General features: G+C 32.8%; 1 protein-coding gene across 7 annotated transcripts; it reads left to right on the top strand.

The window, feature by feature from the left end:
- Positions 1-51: 51 nt before the first annotated feature.
- On the top strand, positions 52-19,045 carry LOC148604669 (glutathione S-transferase C-terminal domain-containing protein-like). Of its 7 annotated transcripts, none has more exons than XM_088549540.1 (15): positions 109-211; positions 3,074-3,157; positions 4,400-4,772; positions 6,355-6,390; positions 6,739-6,809; positions 8,040-8,514; positions 8,824-9,044; positions 10,113-10,179; positions 10,442-10,538; positions 11,392-11,504; positions 13,126-13,170; positions 13,610-13,699; positions 16,453-16,659; positions 18,321-18,384; positions 18,857-19,045. In XM_088549540.1, the coding sequence occupies exons 3-15, from the start codon at positions 4,410-4,412 to the stop codon at positions 19,012-19,014; spliced, it is 2,007 nt and encodes a 668-aa protein (XP_088405666.1). In that variant the 5' UTR covers positions 109-211; positions 3,074-3,157; positions 4,400-4,409; the 3' UTR covers positions 19,015-19,045. The 7 variants fall into 7 exon arrangements, with proteins under 7 accessions (XP_088405671.1, XP_088405665.1, XP_088405668.1 ...); XM_088549541.1 differs by having other exon boundaries at positions 3,074-3,173; XM_088549546.1 differs by having other exon boundaries at positions 122-162; positions 3,074-3,173.
- The last annotated feature ends 1,496 nt before the right edge of the window (positions 19,046-20,541 follow it).

Below are 20,541 nucleotides of genomic sequence, written 5' to 3'. Positions count from 1 at the left end.
GAAAATATTGAATAATCAAATTAAATGAATAGAAACTGTCAATGGAAACATTTCACATTAGCGAAAAACAAAATATTTCCTTCAAACCATTATGGACTACTTTATAGCGGAAGGTTGTTTGTAATGGTGTAAGTTGCGGGCACTGGCGACAGATTGACTGCTGTGTGTAAATCTAATCCAGACATGGCAAATATGTAACCCTGTGTTGTAGGTCAGAATTAGAATTCTGTTCAGAACGGCACGGTTTACTTATTTCACTTGTTCTATTTAAATCGGAATGCCATACTTCTGAACAAAGTTGATAAATAAATTTTCACAAAAACATCTCTGCAAAAGCAAATTACCTCCCCTGTTCTGTTGTTTTCCTTCTTGTCTTGGTTGTCAGTCTTGGATTGATTTTTCCATTGACTTCTGAATAGCACATATTGTCGTCGAATAAATGAATGAAGCGAAACGTGAGAACAAATGCAATTTTATTGTTGTGTTCTGTCAGAACTAGAGTCTAGAGTCTAAATCACAACAAGAAAAACAGGCTTTGCAAGAAACATAACTATACAAACATATCTGTATAGACTTATTCCCAACATTCTCTGGGTCATCAAAAGTGAACAGAGATAAATACATGTAGAGATGAATTAAAATCTTTAAGAATCTTCTTTTTTCTGTATCGCTGTCAATCATGGACTTCCCTGGCCTTCTAAGGGCTTCTTGAATTGGACTTTTTCCATCTCGTGTTAATCTTCTTTCTGTTCATCAAGTTTTGCCAACAGTCTTGTTACAGCTCCCCTGTTACTGATTGTCTTGCTTGCAGTTTACATTCATAATTTTCCCATTGATCAAAATACAAAAAAATGTCTACAATAAACTAATGAAGTGAAAAGTGTGAACAAGTACTAATTTATTGTCGTGTATTGTCAGAACTAAATGTTATTTTAATAAGATAATGTCATGAAAAGCAGGCATAGTGGGAAACATAATTCCCAACTCATATCTTAAGATTTTAAAAAAATATATCAAAATTTAATATGGCATAGTCATAGAAACTTTATTTAAAGCTCCATTAACTGTCATTTTCATAAATTTTGATTCTGTTGAAATATGCCTTAACTTTGTTTCTTTATTTCTAGTAAATCGGTGTTCATTCCAGAAAATTGCTAAAGGGGGACAGGGGCCCCCTAGACAGCAAAACCCGATCATTTTCAGAATAAGGGGGCCAATAGGGCAGTATGATAAGCGTCATTTTAAGATAATAGGAGAGATTCAACCAACAAATAAGTGTACCTCAGATTTGTATACACTTCATAGTTTCATTTTAGGTGAGAAGTAACAGAGGTACATGAAACTCCAAATGAATAAAAAGAAATATTAGTATACATGTATGTTGTTTTTTTTTATTATGGCATTGTGTTGATTCAAATTGTAATTCAATTTGATATTGCAGCTAAAGTTCGAATCTTTCTGTTCTTATCTGGATCGTATCAAACATGGCCTAGGCCCATGTACAATAAACAGTTTCATCTTCACTCAAAATTTTCGAGGTTCCCCATCCATGTCCATTTGTTTTCAGACAGTCAGCTCATCTGAAATTAACTGGGTCCCATCAATAGGATCAAGGGAAACAATCATGTCTCTGCACACCGCCTGCAGTTTCCCTCAATCATTTTGACCTGAGGAAAGTTACAACTTTTGTTTCTCATGTTTACTATGAAACAGTCAAGGTCATTGGCATTTTTAAATAACATATACGTGTCCAGACACAGAACAGAAAAAAATATGGAAATTCAGAGATCAATCTACGGAATACTGTGCACCCGCTGGACCCACATGCCATACTTTTTGTGTGCCATGCATAAAATGTCTGTGCCAATGGCGCAAGTGTGCAGGTCTGGAATGAACACTGCTAAATTGTACTTTTCCTGTATAATTTCAATTGATATCCACAAATAAAATGCATTAAATGCATGATATAGGTGTCGATACATTTATTGTTTTGCAAGATAGAAAGTCAACCTAGATGAATTTGTATGCATGTGACTTCTGATGACCATAATTCACGCATAGGGGTGTAACGATTCATTTTTTCTCAAACCATACATATTGCGATATTAGATATGTTTGAGGGTATATATCACGATACATTTTAAGAATTTTGGCATGATATGCACAATTTTATTGACTTATAAAGCATTGTTTACAATCTGCCATTTTAATTTCTAAAAATGTGCCAAAACCTACCCAACGATCCAGATCTCGTATAAGTATTCAAACGAAATTATCTTGGTAATTTATGATATGTTACGTTGCAAATTAGTTGTTTATTGTCAAAATAAAAATGAGCAAGAAGCAAATGATAAACATTTTCTTGTTTCATGATGATGAATCTGTTGAAATATAGTTTTATTTTTAAAATATAAGTTTAGAAATGGAGTACTTATTTTGTTACTGTAAAATACATGAAAAACTTCAATGGGAGGGAATATTAAAAAATGGAAAAGTTTTTGATAAATTTAAAAACAAATGAAAAGATATTTGAAGAAAGAAAAAGAAAGGCAGAAGATAGTCAAATCCAAGAGAAAACAGATAGTACAGACAAAAAATTTGGCTGGATGAATTTCTATTTGGCTAGCAAGATCAATATTCCGCTAGCCAGAATGGAAAGTTGGGAAAAAAATGGTTTCCCACACTGCATAGGGGGCCGCGACGTACCGTGAACTAAATCGTCCCAAAAATACAGTGATTTATGTACATACGGTGAATCGTTTTCCCTTTATTTGCACATGTGCTGCAAGGGTCGATTCTTTTTTATAAAAATCTGATTGCAAAGCCAAAGTGGTTAATCAACGGCAAGGAAGATCAGTGAGTTGTAAAAGAAAAAAGTTTGAATATAACGCAAGGATCCTTTTGTAATTTAAGTATTGTGATATAATATGGCACAAATATAGTCAGTATTTGTCATTATTTATTTGAAAACTAATCAAGAAATAGATCAAATGAAATGTAAACAAGACACATGTTTATCTGTGTATCCGTTATTGTTATTTTTTTACCCAAGGTGAAAGTATTTTTAACTCAGGTGAATGTCCTGCTGGCAATCTTAGGAAGTAATGGCGAAAAATAATTAGATCAGAGCTATCAATCTTCTGAACAAGTTTGGCAGCTAATGCAGCTTTAAGGTGGTTATAACACAATTTTTCCTTATAATAATTTACTTTTACAATGTATGTCTTATAGAGGACATAGACTTGTGGACACTATTGATGAAGATAATCTATTTTTCCATTATTGTGATACTGAACTCTCCTTCAACCACAAGCTTACTTGTATAACAAGTTAAAATTTTATTGTTTCTCAGACTGAAAGGTTATTTGGAGACAAATCTGTAATCATTTGGAAGTCTAATAAGATCTGATACTAATTTTTTAACTTTAAAAATTGAAGATCTGCAACACAGTTTACCATATGAAAAGAGATTTTAAATACATATCTCTCATTGTTTTCAAGAGAGTGAAAAAAAATTCTGTAAACACCTGCTTGAAAAGTGATCGCTATATACATATAGTGGTCTTGCAGTCCATTGTTCTATCTGGTCATCCCTCCCTAGTTTTAATCTGCAACTGGAATTTTGAGGGAACTTTTACATATTCTTTGCCACTTGATGCCATTGTGCACCTATTAAGATTCCCCATTTGAATGACTTTTTATGGTTTCCTAATCTTTGAAAAACATTGATGTTGTCATTGGTCAACCAATAGGGGGATCAACTCCTCTAAAACCACCAAATGCAGTTTGATGGAACTGTCACATAATCTTTATCACATGATACCATTGGGTACCTCCCATTTTGTTTTAGCAGTCCTTTTTCATAATTATGAAATGCTAGCCATTTTAGCAAGTTTTTTTTAAGGGCATACATTGTAGGACAACGTGGTCAGTGGTCTCATTAGGAAAAGCAAGAACAGTAAACATTTTTCTTGGAAACTTTTAACTATTTTCACTTCTATATGTAGGTAAATGGTCTAAAATATGTTATTTAGGTGTAATCAAGGGACTTACCACAGCTCCTATAAATCAAGTATGTAAATTTGAAATCTACCACTACCATTGCTTCAAAACGACAGTAAACCAGTCTGTTGAATTTGGAGAGTTATATCCCTTTCCTTTTAAAGTTAAGGAAGTCTTGCTCATACTCCTTGGTTAAGACTTCATCCATAATGCCATTTATTTGAGCACAAATAGAACCAACCTTCATATGTAAATCCTGAATACTGGTTTTTATATGCCCTTCTTAAGATTGGATGTATTATGGTATATCAGTGCCATTGCAGTCTCCTTTTTATACATGTACATTGTTTACATGTCATTTTCTATACTATGATGTACTACATGTATATATTTTTAGATTTTTCACCATGACAATAAGTGTTGTTCATTTATATGGATATCAGAAGTTAACTGACCAGGAGGAGTCATCTATACAGGTACCTCTCTCCTCAGCTGCCTTGCTTTTCACCATACAGTACTGTGGACCAGATTTGTTTCAGCTAAAATTTTCTTCTAAGGGGCTAAACAAAGAAGATTGTTTCAGGATAAGTGGAGATAGTCTAAAGAACATTAAACATGAGTTTGACACTAAGGAAGAACAGGATTGTATGTTACCTGTAATAAGACAGACCAATGATGTATGGATACGATCAGGGCTATGTGGTACCATCAGATATATTGTAGCTCAGGCACATAAAGTTAAACCTAATGAGAATCTTGATGATTTATTGGTAAGTAGGTACATCTATAACATTAACAGCAGATTTTTTTTGAGCTGCTTTTATTGGTTATTAGACTGAATCTTTTTTAAAGTCACTTATAGCAAAAAATGAAAAAAAAAATGTCTGAAAGATAATGCACAGCATGAATTCAATGTGTAAAATATCTAAGTTTTCTTTTCCTTTCGGTTTTTCAACTCATTAGTTGATGAAAGAGAAACTTTTGATTATAAATGCTTGTTTCTTACTGTTTATGTGACCGGGAGACAACTATTTGTATTCTTGACAATCTCTTTCTGATCAAGGACCTTTCAAATTCCATTTACCTAGGTCCTGGTCCTTCAAGTCCTTTCATAGATATTTTATTGATGACTTACATGTACATGTATATGTAGTTATTCTTATGTGGACCATTGAAATGACTATTTGAAAAGTCCAGGATCTTCTACTCTTTAAAGTTACCAGTACATGTAATTTGAACCCCCTGTTTTCATCATGTTAGATATTAGCTTTTAAGCTTTTGTTCTATTACCATTAGTTTTTATACAGGTCCATTTTTTATTCTACAATGTGCATAGTATTTTATAGTAATTTACAGTGGTAGTTGCTTTATGTGTTCCAAGTACTTCCTGTCATTGTTAGTAATTTACAATGTAATTACCAAATAGGTGATAAGTGTGTCCACTTAACATAATTACTCAAATATTTTTATGAACAGATGTCTAAGTTACTTATTGATACTTGTACATGTAAGTTTTTTATTCTGGTAATACAGCATGTATTTATAGAATTTCAAACCACATTAAGTGAGCCACGACATATTTCTGCACCAGACAGCTAACCTTTAAAATTACGAAGTTTTGTCAGAGAAATTAACTGATTAGAGTGGGGAGGAATTATTTTTTTCAAGAATAAATGTGTATTCAGTTTTAAATCTTTAATGAAATAATAAATGTAGCGGTAATGGAATGGCAAGCATAGTACATTGTTTATTTATAATTTCATTTAAAAAGAAAATGCGTAGGGTTCATACACTTGTAAGAAGTTATTTTGAAAAGGTTGAATGGAGTTATCTAGGGAAGTATAGGCAGATTGGACCAGCCAAACTTGACTTATCAGTATCATGATATTGGAGTGGATAAAGGATGAATGCAGTCCTTTTTTGCCCTTTATAAATTACCAAATGAGATATAGCCCCACTCAATCAGTCAATGGTAAATTGGAATCACCTTGTACACTTGTCTGAATTTCTTCATAATTATCTCCCCCCTCCCAATAAATGGATTGATTTCAAATTTTTTGTGTGGCATACCAGTACATTGTTAGTGATTTTTGGTGCTGTTTGATCTGAACCCCCTTTTTCATGGGACTTAGCCATTTTTTTTACTATTTAGAAAAATAGAGAAAATTGTTTCAGAAATACGGTCTTTGCCATATAAAAAAAAAAAAAATTAAATGAATTTGTATAGAAATCATTGGCTTATTAGCCAAACTCTGCAAGCCCACCAGCATTTTTACCAGCCATGGTTGATGTGCTAGGGGTAAATTTTGAAGACTAAATACATGTGCATGATATTGACAATTTTTTTTACAGGGGTTTAGAGGTGGAAGTCTGAAAGCCTGTGCTGAGGTAAATATGTACAATAAAATTGTCCTCTTCTGAGTAGATGCTATTTTAAATTCAATGTTTTATATAACAAATAGTTTTTTTTTACATTTTTGACCATATGGCAGAATATTTCCTTCTAAAAAGTATGAGATCCTTATTTCTGGTTTCATCCATGTAACTTTTTTAATGACATGATGTACATATACATTTGTAGTTTTCTTCAATTGGGCCCTTAATTTGAAACTTGATTTGGACCTTCTACTATTTAACCCCTACTAATGTTCATTGATAGCTGCTTTAACATTCTACAATGTAAGATATACATTGTATTTGTGCTATTTGTGGTACATTTTTATCTTCTACTTTCAGGTATCTGGATGGACTAAGTTATGTGAAGTAGAGCTGCCAGAATCAATAACTCAACTTGTACAAAAAATCAAGCAAGTATAAAGTGTATTAAGGTCCAATAAAATCAAAGAGCTATAATTTTTGAAGAAGCTCATGTTCAAAGTTTGCATAAAATAAAAATCAGGCTCATTTTTTGACTATTTTTTGATAAAAAACTGCCAGAACATATACAATGTACAGATGTACAAGTCAGTGATTACCTTGGGAAAATAGTCACTAAGTTTTGTAAATGAAACCATGCACTTTTTCATTTAAAATTTACTATGTGTTTCTATGAATTGTTTTTAGCAAATTGATAGAATGGTGGAAAAGTGTTTGAAACAGTAATTTTCCGTCTTCTACAAAGAGTAAAACATTTCTTAAGTCTAATTTCTCCTGCTGACCTGTGTTACCTTAAACTGTTCATGGACAACATTCATTTGTCATTGGATTACAGAGCATTAAATTGAAAGCCAAAAATTATGTTGAAATGGGCATAAATGCAATTGAAAACTATTTACATAGTCATACATGCATATTTTTATCTAAAAAGAATGTCACAGAAGACATGATCTGGCATATTGTGGTTTCAGTAAAAATGAAGTGTTTTCAGTGTGGTAGATATGAGTTACATGGAAACATGTCATCATACTTTTTTTTCAATCACAAAAATAGTATGAACTAAGTTATTGTGATAAATACTACTGAATACTCCATTTAATGGCAGACCCGCATTTTACCATGAAATGTGCATTGAACTCAAAACAAGATAAAGCTTTCTACTAAATGGATAATTTTCTAAAATTTGCCTTCTACCATGGAAAGTGCAATGGTCAAAGTCATTGCAGCAGAAGTGTATTTGTTTTCTTACAGAAATCTATATACATGAAATAAGTTTTCTTGCACCAAAATTTAACAGGATGTAAAAATTAGATTAAGCGAAATTTTTGCTACTAAAAATTCATCACTATGAGTGTTAAGTATGGTATTTAATATTTATAAATGAAGAAAAAAAAAGCAGAAAATGTCAAATTTAATGCTTTGGGTTGAACACCACTGCCTGATGCTCTCACACAAAACCTTTTACACCACTACCTGGTGCTCTCACACAGAACCTTTTACACCACTATCTCGTGCTCTCACACAGAACCTTTTACACAACTACCAGGTGCTCTCACACAAAACCTTTTACACCACTACCTGGTGCTCTCACACAGAACCTTTTACACCACTACCTGGTGCTCTCACACAAAACCTTTTAAAAAATAACAGTATCATTTCAGGTCACAGAAATCAGAAAATTTGTCATTACCTGAGGATGTTATGAAGCTGGAATGGCATTTTTTAAAACCTCCCAAAATACACAATGATGATAAGATGAAAAGACCTATTCTTAGGAGCATTCAAAGAGAAGGAGATACACTTAAAACAGAGGCAGATGTCAATGAATTTATATACCACAGGGAGATTCCAAATCCTCATGGTGTAACCAAGTTCTATGTCAATGTTAATGCAGCACCTAAACCACCAAAGTTTAAGCCAAATAAACCTAACAGAAAAAATATGAATGTAAACAATTCAAATTCTAATGATGAAAACTCAGGACAACCTATAAATGGAAACGATATTGTTAACAATTTGAAAAATCTTTTGAAGAAGATGACAATAGACAGTTTAGAATTTTCTCATCTTTACTCAGAGGGTATTACTATTACTGTGGCGGATCTTATCCTATATACTTATATCTATCACCTAATGGTATGTTCAACTTACTGGTAGATAAATTTATTTAGATTTCAAGATTAAGTGAGAAATACTTTACATGTTAATGAACAATGACTATTTTGTTGTTTTGGGGTTAGATGAAATTTACTGATTCTTAGCTGCAGATGAAATACAATTGAGGTTTCCTGATTTTTGATTTTATATTTTATACTTTCATGTCACAGGCTAGACAAAGTTTACATTATGTTCCACCAACTAATTATTGGAACTATATAGCTAATGATACAACTAAATATTTCCAAGATAAAAAAAGGAAATATATTTATTTAATAACAATTCTAGGAGAGTGTAGACTTCAAAATGCAAAATCTGCAGAAGCATTTGAAACAGATAGTCACATGGTTTGATCACATGACAGGCCTTCCCAGAATCCATCATACAGCTGTGAATTGTGGGTTTAGACTTGGCAGACTGGAACAGTACAGAAATACTAGCTGTGGTATGAAATTTACAGTGGCAGATGGATTGATAGACAAGATAAATGAAGATGAAATGGAATTAAGGTGAGAATAATAATGTAAAATCTAAACAATTTTCTCAGCCAAAATGAAGTTTGATTTATTTTAGTGAAACTTTTTTAAATTAATTTCATAGTGGATAAGGATATGCAGGTTCAGATAGATTTTTATTTAAAATTGTATCAAGCTAAACTTAATAACTTTTTCTTTGCCTAAAGACAATAATGACTCAGATTTATCAGTGCATTTTATTAAGTATACTTTCAGTTTTTATTTAAGAGGTAGACCTAGGGTAAGGGGCATAAATCTTAAAATCAGTGATATGTTTGTATCATATTCAATTTCACCTAAGCCTTTCAAGCTTTGACTTGAAACAGAATGAAATCAATCCAAGTTACTTTGATGCTTAGATATTGATATAAAGAGCCTGAATACAAACGTTCAAATGATTCTAAAGAGTTTCGTCCCTTACCCTAGGTCTACCTCCTTAATGTTACGTGATAAATCTAGATATAGAGATAACCGAACGAATTTTCATTATTATTGATAGCAGTGTAATAAAAATCAATAATTATGTGAAATAATTTTTGTTATTTCACTCTTGGACTTTCTGCCACTAAAACCCCACATTTTACTTTTGTAACATTTATTTTATTTGATGTCACTGATGATAAGAATTTCATTTCACTGATCATTTTAATTTAAAACAAAAATTATCTGAAAATAGAAGTAATTTCTTTTAGAAATTCAATACCATAAATAGGATAGTCAATTGGCTATCATGAATAACAAAATAAAATTTAAAAAAAAGAATATTTTGGATATATAACTTGTGTAAGGAACAAGTTAGTCATTTTTTGGTTATTAATTCTTTCCAATTACTTCAGGGAACACATTTAGAAATTTTTTCACTAGCTAAATTTAGCAAGTACTGAAAATTTACTACCACTAAATCTAAGTTTCCTGGGTTTCTTCTGAACCGAACTTATGACAGTTAATTTTATCACAGGGAAATAATTTTTAATAGCAAAATTTAATTTTAACTTGCATTTAGGGAGTATTTCCCCTTAAATTTGATCACTGTTACTTATCTATAAATGTTGTTTATTGTAGTCGTAGATGTCGAGGGAAATATAGGCCTATCAAACCTGATGTGTGGAGTGCTCTGGATAAAGTTGTGGTTGGTGATTACATGTACATGTTATTCATAATCTATACTATTTTATTGCATAATTTAAAAAAAATGAATTAATTTTCGTGAACTTTGTAAATAATTTAAGATACGCCAATACTTAAATTCATGGCTTCTAAAATTCTTTAAAATCTAAAAAAAAATCAGATTCATAAAAGGAATATCAGTTGTGACCTGTTCATCAGATATGTTTTACCCTTTTATTCTTTTTCTTTAGTTTTACTTATTCCTTATTTTTATTGAATCTTAGAAAGGCAATATTCAAATAAAAGCTGGAAGTCACCCCAGAGGAGACAACACACAAATCAGCTGGTCAGATGTTCCTGAAGGTGTAGATCCTGGATTAGGTAATTTAAAAGGAAGAGAAGAAAAATATGTACCTTTTAATCTGGGTCCAGTTTGATAAAAAAAATCTCAGTTTGAGATCTTTAAATTATTGACATTTCCACAAAGCTTCCCTTTTTAAGAAAGTGTAACATGTAAGCATAGCTTCAGATTGTCCTTCATTTTTTTATTTTTTAAAAATAACATTAGATGTGACCTAAAGTTCATCTGGCAGTCTTTTGGTACTCTTATGTGTATTAAGTGAAAATGAACTATTTCAAAGAAATAATGCTTACTTTAGACTTGGACATTTATGCTTTTCTTTCAAATTACACTTGGGCATTTTTGTAGTCCTCTCAATTTAGACCTTAAAGACATTTATACATTTCTCTTTGATTAAACTTGGGAATTCATATTGTTTTACTCTGCTACACAAAGTGACTTAGTATTATGGAATACCCTTCACAAAGTTGTGTGTCCTTTCCGTTCAACCATCCATCTGTCCCCTGAAGGTTTGTGTGTCCCTTCCGTCCAACCATCCATCTGTCCCCTGAAGGTTTGTGTGTGCCTTCCGATGATTTTGAAGGATCTTTTTCAAACTTTGTGTAGTTATTGCATAATACAAGATACAGATTAAATTCAAATTTCAGTTTGATCAGATTATCATAGTTATCAGTGAAAGAAATTAGCAGTAGACCTACTGACCAAGTCTATGTAAAATCAAGCAGGTCTATGATGAAATTGGCTCAAGTTGCTTTTAAATGTACATTGTCGTCTATGTAAAATTATGATGGTTCTATGTTGACAAAAAATTCAGTTTCTAACATCGAGTTATGGCCATTTAATGTTCCAAAAGATGCCATTTTTTTCTTCTAGAGCTCCCAAAAGAAAGGTTGAAGAGAAAATGCGAACAGTTAGAGAATCTAGTAACGGCAACAATTGAGTTGGCCAAACCTGGGGATGTAATTGTTGATTTCTGCAGTGGAGGGGTAGGATTACCTTACTGCAGATGAACTGTATATCTGAAACTTTCAGACCACTTCCTTCTGAATTCCAATTTATAAGTACATAAACCCCATGTTGATTTACAGATTATTACATGCTAATCCTTCAAGAATTTTTTAATATTAAACACTAATTATTTTGAAGATGAGCAGTAAGGTATGAAATTCTTCTAGTGTAATGAAAAAACAGTGTTTCAATGTTTCCCAACACAGTGTATGAAAATTTTTAAATTATGAAGGTGTGAGGGCTCTTTTAATGTATTACAGATGAAAATAATTAAGCAAGATTTTCTAAGTTTAAATGGCATTAACTGTCACAAAAATTATAGGTCAGTGGCTTCTTGCTAACTTATGTGAGTTGTTGCTGATCTCATCCTTTTGGATATACAATACATAAATAAATGCAGGTGTGAGAGTGTTTACAATGTTGTACAGGTGAAATAAATGAGATTTCCTAAGTTCAAACAGCAATAACACCTACAAAAATGGTTTGTCAGCACTTTCTTTTGAACTTGCCCAAGCTATTGATAGTAACAAATAAAGGTCTTCACTAGGTTGTACCTTGTCAGCACTTTGTTTTGAACTTGCCCAAGCTATTGGTAGTAACAAATAAAGGCCTTTACTAAGTTGTACCAATGTAAACCCCAACTTTCTGAATGTATGACCCCTACACCGTGTTTCCTGGGGGGACAATTAAATCAGATATTTCATATGTGAAAGAACTGTCCTGATTTTACTCTTGGACTTGGTCATCCTAAAACATCATTAAAATTGGCTGTTTCGTACTTGTTTTTACTACACTGATGGTCAGGGAGTTTTTACATTTTTTTTTTCAAATTACTCAAGATATCAATACAACAGTGATGAAATTTACAATATAGAAACTGTAATGAATTGGTAGTCATGATAAACAAAATATGATCAGTTGTACAGAGGAGAGCATTAGATGATCTTATTAACACAAGGAAAAGATTCTGCTCAATTTTTAAGTTGCCGTCTTTGTAAGAATCATGCAAAATTTGAAAAATGTGATACACCCCAAAAATGGCTACATATTTTTATTTTTGTAATTAAGTTATTTTATGGGTATATATTACGAAATGTGTAATTATTCATTCTGATCTGTCTGCTCTTAGGAGATAATCAACATTGAAAATCCAGTAAATTCTATTGTATATAAGTGTCGTTTACAGAGTTATCTCCCTTAATTTTTAAGTCTACAGTGCATTCTATATAATTTTTATCTCCTATGAGCACAGGTTTTAAGAAAAACTAAATATTAATTAATGTGTACTAAAGCATTTTAAGCAAAATATCAAAAATAAAAATATGCAGGCTTTCCATCCATGTATCACATTTTGCATCATTCTTAGCTGGAGTGATACTTAAATCTTTGCATTCATTACTCTTATGAACATATTTTGTTTGTTCACTCTTTCCAATTATTTATCCTATAATAATGTATTGACACTTTAATATAGATAATTAATTTCCTCAAATTGGACAATATTGGATAGGCTTATTTGAATACTCAACTATATCTCATGATTTCCTGTTTGTTGATTTAATTTATGATGAACATGTTTTTTTGGGGTTTTTTTTTCAGGGTCATCTTGGTATAGCAGTGGCATATTTCCTACCAGAATGTAATGTAAGTTTTTTGTTGCTTAAAGCTGTGAATAAACAAAAGCTTGCAATTTTAGCATATTTAGATACCTTGAAGAAGCTAAAGACATCCCTGTGGCACCTTGAGGAAATTAATTTCTTTCAAAAATGTTTGTCTGTTTATCGAATTGTAAAGATAATAGTTTTGCATAATTACACGTTTACTATATAATACGACTATACTGTTTTAAATATTTGTCATCCCCTTTTACGTGGTTTGGATTTTTATATGCATAGTTTATTGCCCAGTAATGTGGCTAGATATCATTTAAATGTATAATTTATCTGTTTTAAAGATTTTATATTCAGCATACTGCTTAGACATGATGAGTTGTTTTAATATTTTTTCAGCCAAAATTTCTTGCTAGAAGAAACTGCATTAGATCTGAAGTGACTACATATTTGTGACTTCTTGTATATTGTAGGTATACCTAATCGAAAACAAGGAGGAGTCATTGGTCAGAGCCAAACAGAGGATAGATAAATTACTGATGAAAAATATCAAGATATATCAGGTTTGTACATCCTATTTAATTTGGAGTTTGTGGCCCCTACTGTTTTAGAATAAGGGGCCAAAAAAGATAAAAATAGGTGCTTAATCATAACCATATAGAATAAGACAAGAGGAGGTATGGTGAATATGTCAGAGACAACAATGCAATTGGGATGAAAATATCAGCCCAAGACCATGCATTGGTCGTCAATGAAGAATTGAGTAGGCTGCAGCTGATCCCAAAACATCATTATACGCAGGGACAGCGAAAGGGTTGCCCCTATATACTCAATAACATAAAAATAAATTAAAGGTGAAAGCGAAAAAAGACATACAGAGGCCAGAAATTCCTGACTTGGTGCAGGTGCAAAAAATGCGGCAGAATTAAAGAACTTTGGCATGATCAGAGCCCTCCCCCTATAAAATCTGGCCATTGTAGAAAAAAATATTACATAATTAAACATCTAAAAATCAGAATGTTTGTTTTTCTATCTGTATTGATATTTCCTTTTTTCAATTGCGTTCTTTATTTAATTCTGTTTCTGAACAAATGTATCAAAGCAGATATTATGCATTTTGAACTGTTTTTGAGTTATTCCCTACTTGCGGAGCTCGGGATGCAGCCATATTTTATCCTGTTTTTGCAGAGTTACCTCCCGTAAGAGCAGGTGTAATTTCGAAGTCTCTCTAATCGATGTTCGAATTCGGGTGCAGAAAAAAGAGGTAACTCGAATGAAAATGGAATCTCCAGCAGGCAAACACAACGGTGTTTCTAAAATTTACAGGGTGTTTCATTTTGTTGGTAGGTTACATAAGGATGATTTTCATTTGTATCCTGGGTAAAGAAAATTTATGGCAGGGTCAGTAGAACGAGAAATTCCCTTTTGACTTTCGAGATTTTCTTAAGTATCGTCGATATTGGATGGAAAACCTTACGTGTTTCGAATAGACACCTGCTCCAAAGGGAGATAAATGTTGACAAAATGTTGGTCCGCAAGTCGGGAATAATGGGTCAAAGATTGATTTTTTAGCTCACCTGGCCAAAGGCCATGTGAGCTGTTGCCATCACTTGGCGTCCGTCGTCGTCGTTAACAATTATACAAAACTCTTCTCCTCTGAAACTACTTGACTAATTAGAACCAAACTTGGTATGAATGATCCTTGGGGTATTCTGCATAGAACTGATGTGGGGATTTTTGATTCGTCAAAAAACATGGCTGCCATTACTAAAAATAAAACATAGGGGTCAGACTTTATTTTTTTACGTATATCTCCTAAACGTTAGGTTTGGCTGAATTCTGAAATGGTAAAAGTGTTCAGCATGATGAGATCTATCCCTGGTCAAATTTTGTTTTTCATCTGTGAAGCCATGTTGGAGTTATTGCCCTTTTTCAACAATTTTTGCTATTTTTAATGTTATTTCTTTCCAAAATCTTCTCCTCTGACACTACTTGACCAATTGAAACCAAACTTGGTATGAATGTTCCTTGGGGTATCCTGCATAGAACTGATTTGGGGATTTTTGATTCATCAAAAAACATGGCCGCCATTACTAAAAATAGAACAGGGGTCAGACAGTAGTTTTTTACATATTTCTCCTAAACCATTAGGTTTAGCTGAATTCTGAAATGGTAAAAGTGTTCAGCATGATGAGATCTATCTCTGGTCAAATTTTGGTTTTAATCCGTTTAGGCATGTTGGAGTTATTGCCCTTTTTCAATGATTTTTGCTATTTTTAATGCTATTTCTTTCCAAAATCTCCTCTGACACTACATGACAAATTGAAACCAAACTTGGTATTAATGTTCCTTGGGGTATACTGCATAGAACTGATGTGGGGATTTTTGATTCGTTGAAAAAACATGGCCACCAATACTAAAAATAGAACATAGGGGTCAGACAGTAGTTTTTCGCATATATCTGCAAAACCGTTAGGGTTAGCCAAATTCTTTCAATAGCTGAAACAATCATTATTTTTAGGACTACAAAAGTCTTCAGGCATAAAAGTTGTCATACGCCTCCTTATAAGAGTTATTGCCCTTGACAGGGGAAAATGACAGGTTTATTTTTTACAGTTTTCAGCCGCTGTGTTGAAAACTGTGATAGATTTAAACTTTAATTTACTGAAATGATCCTTATGAAAAGTCCTATCAAAGTTTTCTTGAGTCAAAATTGTTGGACAACTTCTTGTTTAATTTATTGCCCTGGAAAAGCAAATTCAACCAGGTGAGCGATTCAGGCTTCTGGGAGCCTATAGTTTTTATTTTAGGCTCGATTTAAAAAAAATAATAATAATTTCTACATGTATTGAATTTCTTACGAAAATCAGATTACAGATATATGGTTTTCAAGTTATAAAGGATCATAGTGACCTACCCCAAAAAATCAACTTTTTTACTTTTGGTCTGATTTTGAAAATTTTTATTTGAATTTTAAATTTTTTCCAAACCAGTTGTGTCCACAATGATTTGTAAGTACCTATGCTTAAGTGTGTCAAAAACTAATGTAAACACTTGCCTCAACTGTTTGACCACTGTGGTTGTATCAAGGTAAGTTGAGCAAAGCTTTTTATTATGTTATTGATATGGCAATATAAAATGGGTAATGAGGCATCTTTCAAATAGATGAGAGAGGCCTGTGAACCAATTGACTTAGTGAGGCCTTGTATAGAAGCATTAAGCAAAGAATAGACTCAACATGTATGCATTCCAATCAAATAATTATTTAAAATGTCAAACAGTATGACTAAAATTTATTGTATTGTTCTATTTGTAGTGTAACCAGGATTATTTCTGTGGAAAGTTTGACATTGGAATGTGTCTACATGCCTGTGGGGTAGCTACAGATATGGTCATGAAGCAGTGTTTACAGAACCATGCATCCTTCGTTATCTGCCCTTGTTGCTATGGTGGTATTCAGAATACACATTTAGTAACCTATCCAACTAGTCAATATTACAAAGATGCAGGCATTGTGTACAAGGTAGATTTCCTTCATTTCCAAGTAGATGCAATACTGATTCCAGTCAAAAAGTACTGGTACCTTATATTTTGTCTTTTCTAGTGAAAGAACTAATATCATTTAGACTTGTCTTGGTTTTTTTCAGTAATTTTTTTTTAATGAAGTACATATGTACTTGAAAGTTTTATTTTCAAATCTTGGCAACATTTTTTGAGTCAGTCAAAAGGGAATGATGTGACATACAATTTACTTTTGGCAAGTCATAAATTATAAGTACTTATTAAACTATTTGAAAACTTTAAGAGGCTGTTCATTTAGAAATCAGGCAGTTCCTATGGTATGGATGGTACATGGTAAATTTTATTTTTGCTGAAGAAAGCAACCCAGTTTTGCACAAATGAAAGAGTTCACTCTCTTTTTCAATGCTTTCTGTAATATCAAATTATATAATATAATTTATTTCTCTGTTGCTGTAATTAAAAAACCAACATTCAACTTAAAGAAAGGATGCATTAGCAAAGATTTTTTTAAACTAAATTTGTCATGTGCCACCCACTGCCTGGTTTTTATGTGGACACCCTAAAAAATATTGACAATAAATGGGTGTGTACAATAAGCTTTCTCAGTAAATTATTTTTATAAACCAGAAAAATGTTGTGGTCGTATTTTTGCATAGTGCTGTCGTCATTGTCGTTGTCTGTGTTAACTTAAGAATTAGTTGGTTGATCATTATAAAATTTATACAAGATTCCCTACCACAAATGGAAAGGTGGTAGCAATTGTGGGGGTTATGACCTTCATTGTTTTTATAGGGGCCAAAAAGGAGCCTAATACAAGCAGTTCATGGAATTTTACTTTAATACCAATAAAAGATATTGTTCCATGATATTCTATACCACAATGGTTAAACTTGTATTGATTTTTAGAGTACAGAAATAAGGGGCCAAAAGGGGGGGGGCTAACATGCATTTTCCTGATGACAATAACTTGACTATTAATGAATGAATCTATTTGAAATTGTATTAAAAGGTGCCATGCAAGAGAAGGAAGACTGCAATTGATTTTAGGGGTAGTGACTTGAACAAGTAAGAATAAGGGACCACATTGGACCAGAAGCATTTTTTTTAAATTCTAGATGATAGCTTGTTGATTTTTGGTCTGATTTAGAAAAAAAATTAGATTCCTCGCAAAAAAATTCAAAGGGAACCATGCCCAAAAATACTTTTTCCTTTTTTTTTGTGCAGATTAAAAAAAAGTTTTTGGGATTCCGTATGAAAATACCATTCATTAATTACAGGAGCTTTAAGAAGTTTGCTTACCAATTTAGCCCTATCCTTTTCAGTTTTTGAAATAATGAGGTAGTGAGTGATCCATGAATGCACCCTGAAGAGGAACTTTGTACAATTGAATTTCAAAATATTGTGCAATATTGTGTTCAATGAGTTGTGTCCATAATGAACTATTAGTCGCTATGTTTAGTGTGTCAAAAACTAAAATTGTGTGAAAGTACACTTGCCTCAAGTGAAGAGAGAACTATGCAGTTGTATCGAGCTGCACTCAGCAAAGATTTTTATTTGTTTTAATTTCAATACATTAGAGTTTATTACAAATTAAAACTAAACATTTTGTTTATTTACTTAATACTTACTATGAATTTACAGCACACTTGATTTTATTTGTAGGATTTTCTGACATTAGGACATGCAGCAGACCAAACAGAATTCAATTTAGTGTTAGAGCAACAAGGTACTGTGTAATTTATCATTCTATTGAATAGTTCCTCCATCAAATCCTTCCTCAACTCAAATTTCAACCAATCAAATCACTTGAAATTGAAGATTTGAGGAAATGGAGTTTATCTTCTCTTGTTTAAATGGCGATCACCAGGGCAAAGTTGTTCAAAAGATTGATCAACTGGATAAGTATAGTACAATCAATACAAGTTACCCAGTGCCTTAAGTTCCGAACAACCAAGCCCTGATGACTGTCTTAGTTAACTGGACAATTGAGAAGACCTTCAACTTCTATTGAGCTATTTAATAGATATTGATAAAATAGTTAAATCTACCTCTCAATATTGTCCCATTATAAGTTCCTTCATTGTGTTCAGGCAGGGTGCTGTAAAATTGGTTCTGGGTTGTGTTAAGTGTTAGTTACTAATATTCTGAATTAATTATTGCCCTTGGAAATTAATAATTTTTTTTTTTTTTTTTTTCAGGAAAGTATTGTGCCAATCTGGTGGATACAGACCGAGCATTTCTAGCAGAAGAACAAGGCTATACAGTGACATTGTGTTCATTGAAACCATTGACTTGTACCCCAAAAAACAATCTTTTGATAGGAGTAGCTCCACAGAGGGGTATAGAACCATCATGACATTAGGAGACAATAAAAACTTTTTAATTCATTCTGCTTTATGTTTTGTTGAGAATATTCAGATGAATGTTCAGCATGTTCAGTGTCATAAAAAATAATCTAAAATTGAGATTTTCCTAAATTCCTTCCTCAACTCAAATTTTAACCAATCAGGTCACTTGAAACTGTAGATTTGAGGAATTTCTCATTTTGATTTTTTTTTATTAAACCCAGGCCTGATATCATTATTTGTTAACAATTGTCATTATGTCAAGATGCACCAGAAAAAAAAAACAGTCTCTTTCCCCTCGTGATTGGTTTTGTATTAGTTATTTCCATACCTGTTAACTCTCCCACATTAGGGAAAAGATTCCCTCAAAATCAATGAGAAATTTTAGAATTTCTCACATAAAAATCTAAGATTTGTGGGAGGTTTTTGGCGTATTTTCTGTAAAAAATACTTTATAGTCGAACTTCACTTGCTCAAACTCGGATGGCTCAAACACCCAGGATTTCTTTTAACACAATTCAAGGTACCACAATTTTCTCCTATATAATCAATATAAATAACCATGGATTTCTCGAACTGACTAGTCGGTCCATTCGGTAGGAAATCTTAGAGAATAACCATCATTAACTCGAACTTGTCAGCCATTTTGTCAGCTTGGATAAGTTTGTTTGTTTGTTGGGGTTTAACGTCCGAGCAGCAATATTTCAGCTATATTCAGACGATGAACATGAAATTGATAATAAAATGAACTTGATGAAATGAAAAAGGGATGGGACACAAGGACAATGGGGTCGACAAATTTTGATTGCCACTGGAAATAGGGAGAGGTGGGTAGGGTCAGGCAATTTAGCTTCCTGTGGCAAAGCCCTACAGTTCCTACTCCGGGAGAATACTACAGTAGGGTTCTTTAACGTGCGAGGAACGTGGCATCTTTCCCAACACGGTGCACCACTGTGGTTTGCGGTCAGGTTTTCCGTATTATAGCATGACAACCCCAGCATTTAACACGCCAAATGTACCCCATTCCACCACCTGGGGCACACATCCCAGTTGCTCTGTGGGCAGAGCGTCCTAGCCCCTGGCTAGGGTTCTGAGCACTATTTAGTCGCCTTTTACGACAAGCTTAGCGCTGCTCCAGGCCTATTCTTTTAACACCCAGACCTGCACAGGGCGTCAGCTTGGATAATAGAAGTTGTGAAAAACTGAAACCCTATTATTAGTCAGTGTCATTTTAGTTAATGACAGGTAATACTTAAGTCATCACTAATTAGGTAGTTTTGATTTTAACATAGTACTGATTAAAGTTTGAGAATGTTCCGAAGTCGGTATGATGAAAGCATGAAGGAAAATCAGATAAAAACAAATTATTGACCAAGGAACTCGAATTCTGAACTTTTTAAAAGCAAACACAGCATTTTTAAAGTCCACAAATCAACATAATCGTCCGAAAGCGTATGAAAATGATCCACGAACTAACACAACTTCGTAAGAAGTAAGCAATTTCTAACCATAAAGTCGAACTCGGAACGGTGACAAAA

Source organism: Perna viridis, chromosome 10, assembly GCF_037379345.1.
Source record: "Perna viridis isolate PV_CMFRI_1.1 ecotype Kerala chromosome 10, ASM3737934v1, whole genome shotgun sequence".
Classification (NCBI taxonomy): domain Eukaryota; kingdom Metazoa; phylum Mollusca; class Bivalvia; order Mytilida; family Mytilidae; genus Perna; species Perna viridis.
The sequence above is the reverse complement of the archived record's forward strand: the minus strand, read 5'-3'. Positions and strand labels throughout refer to the sequence as shown.

Coding starts and splice junctions, on each gene's coding strand:
- LOC148604669 (XM_088549545.1), top strand. CDS start 4,410: ATGACAATAAGTGTTGTTCATTTATATGGATATCAGAAGTTAACTGAC. Junction 8,515..8,823: donor CTTATATCTATCACCTAATG/GTATGTTCAACT, acceptor TAACAATTCTAG/GAGAGTGTAGACTTCAAAAT. Junction 18,385..18,856: donor TTTAGTGTTAGAGCAACAAG/GTACTGTGTAAT, acceptor TTTTTTTTTCAG/GAAAGTATTGTGCCAATCTG.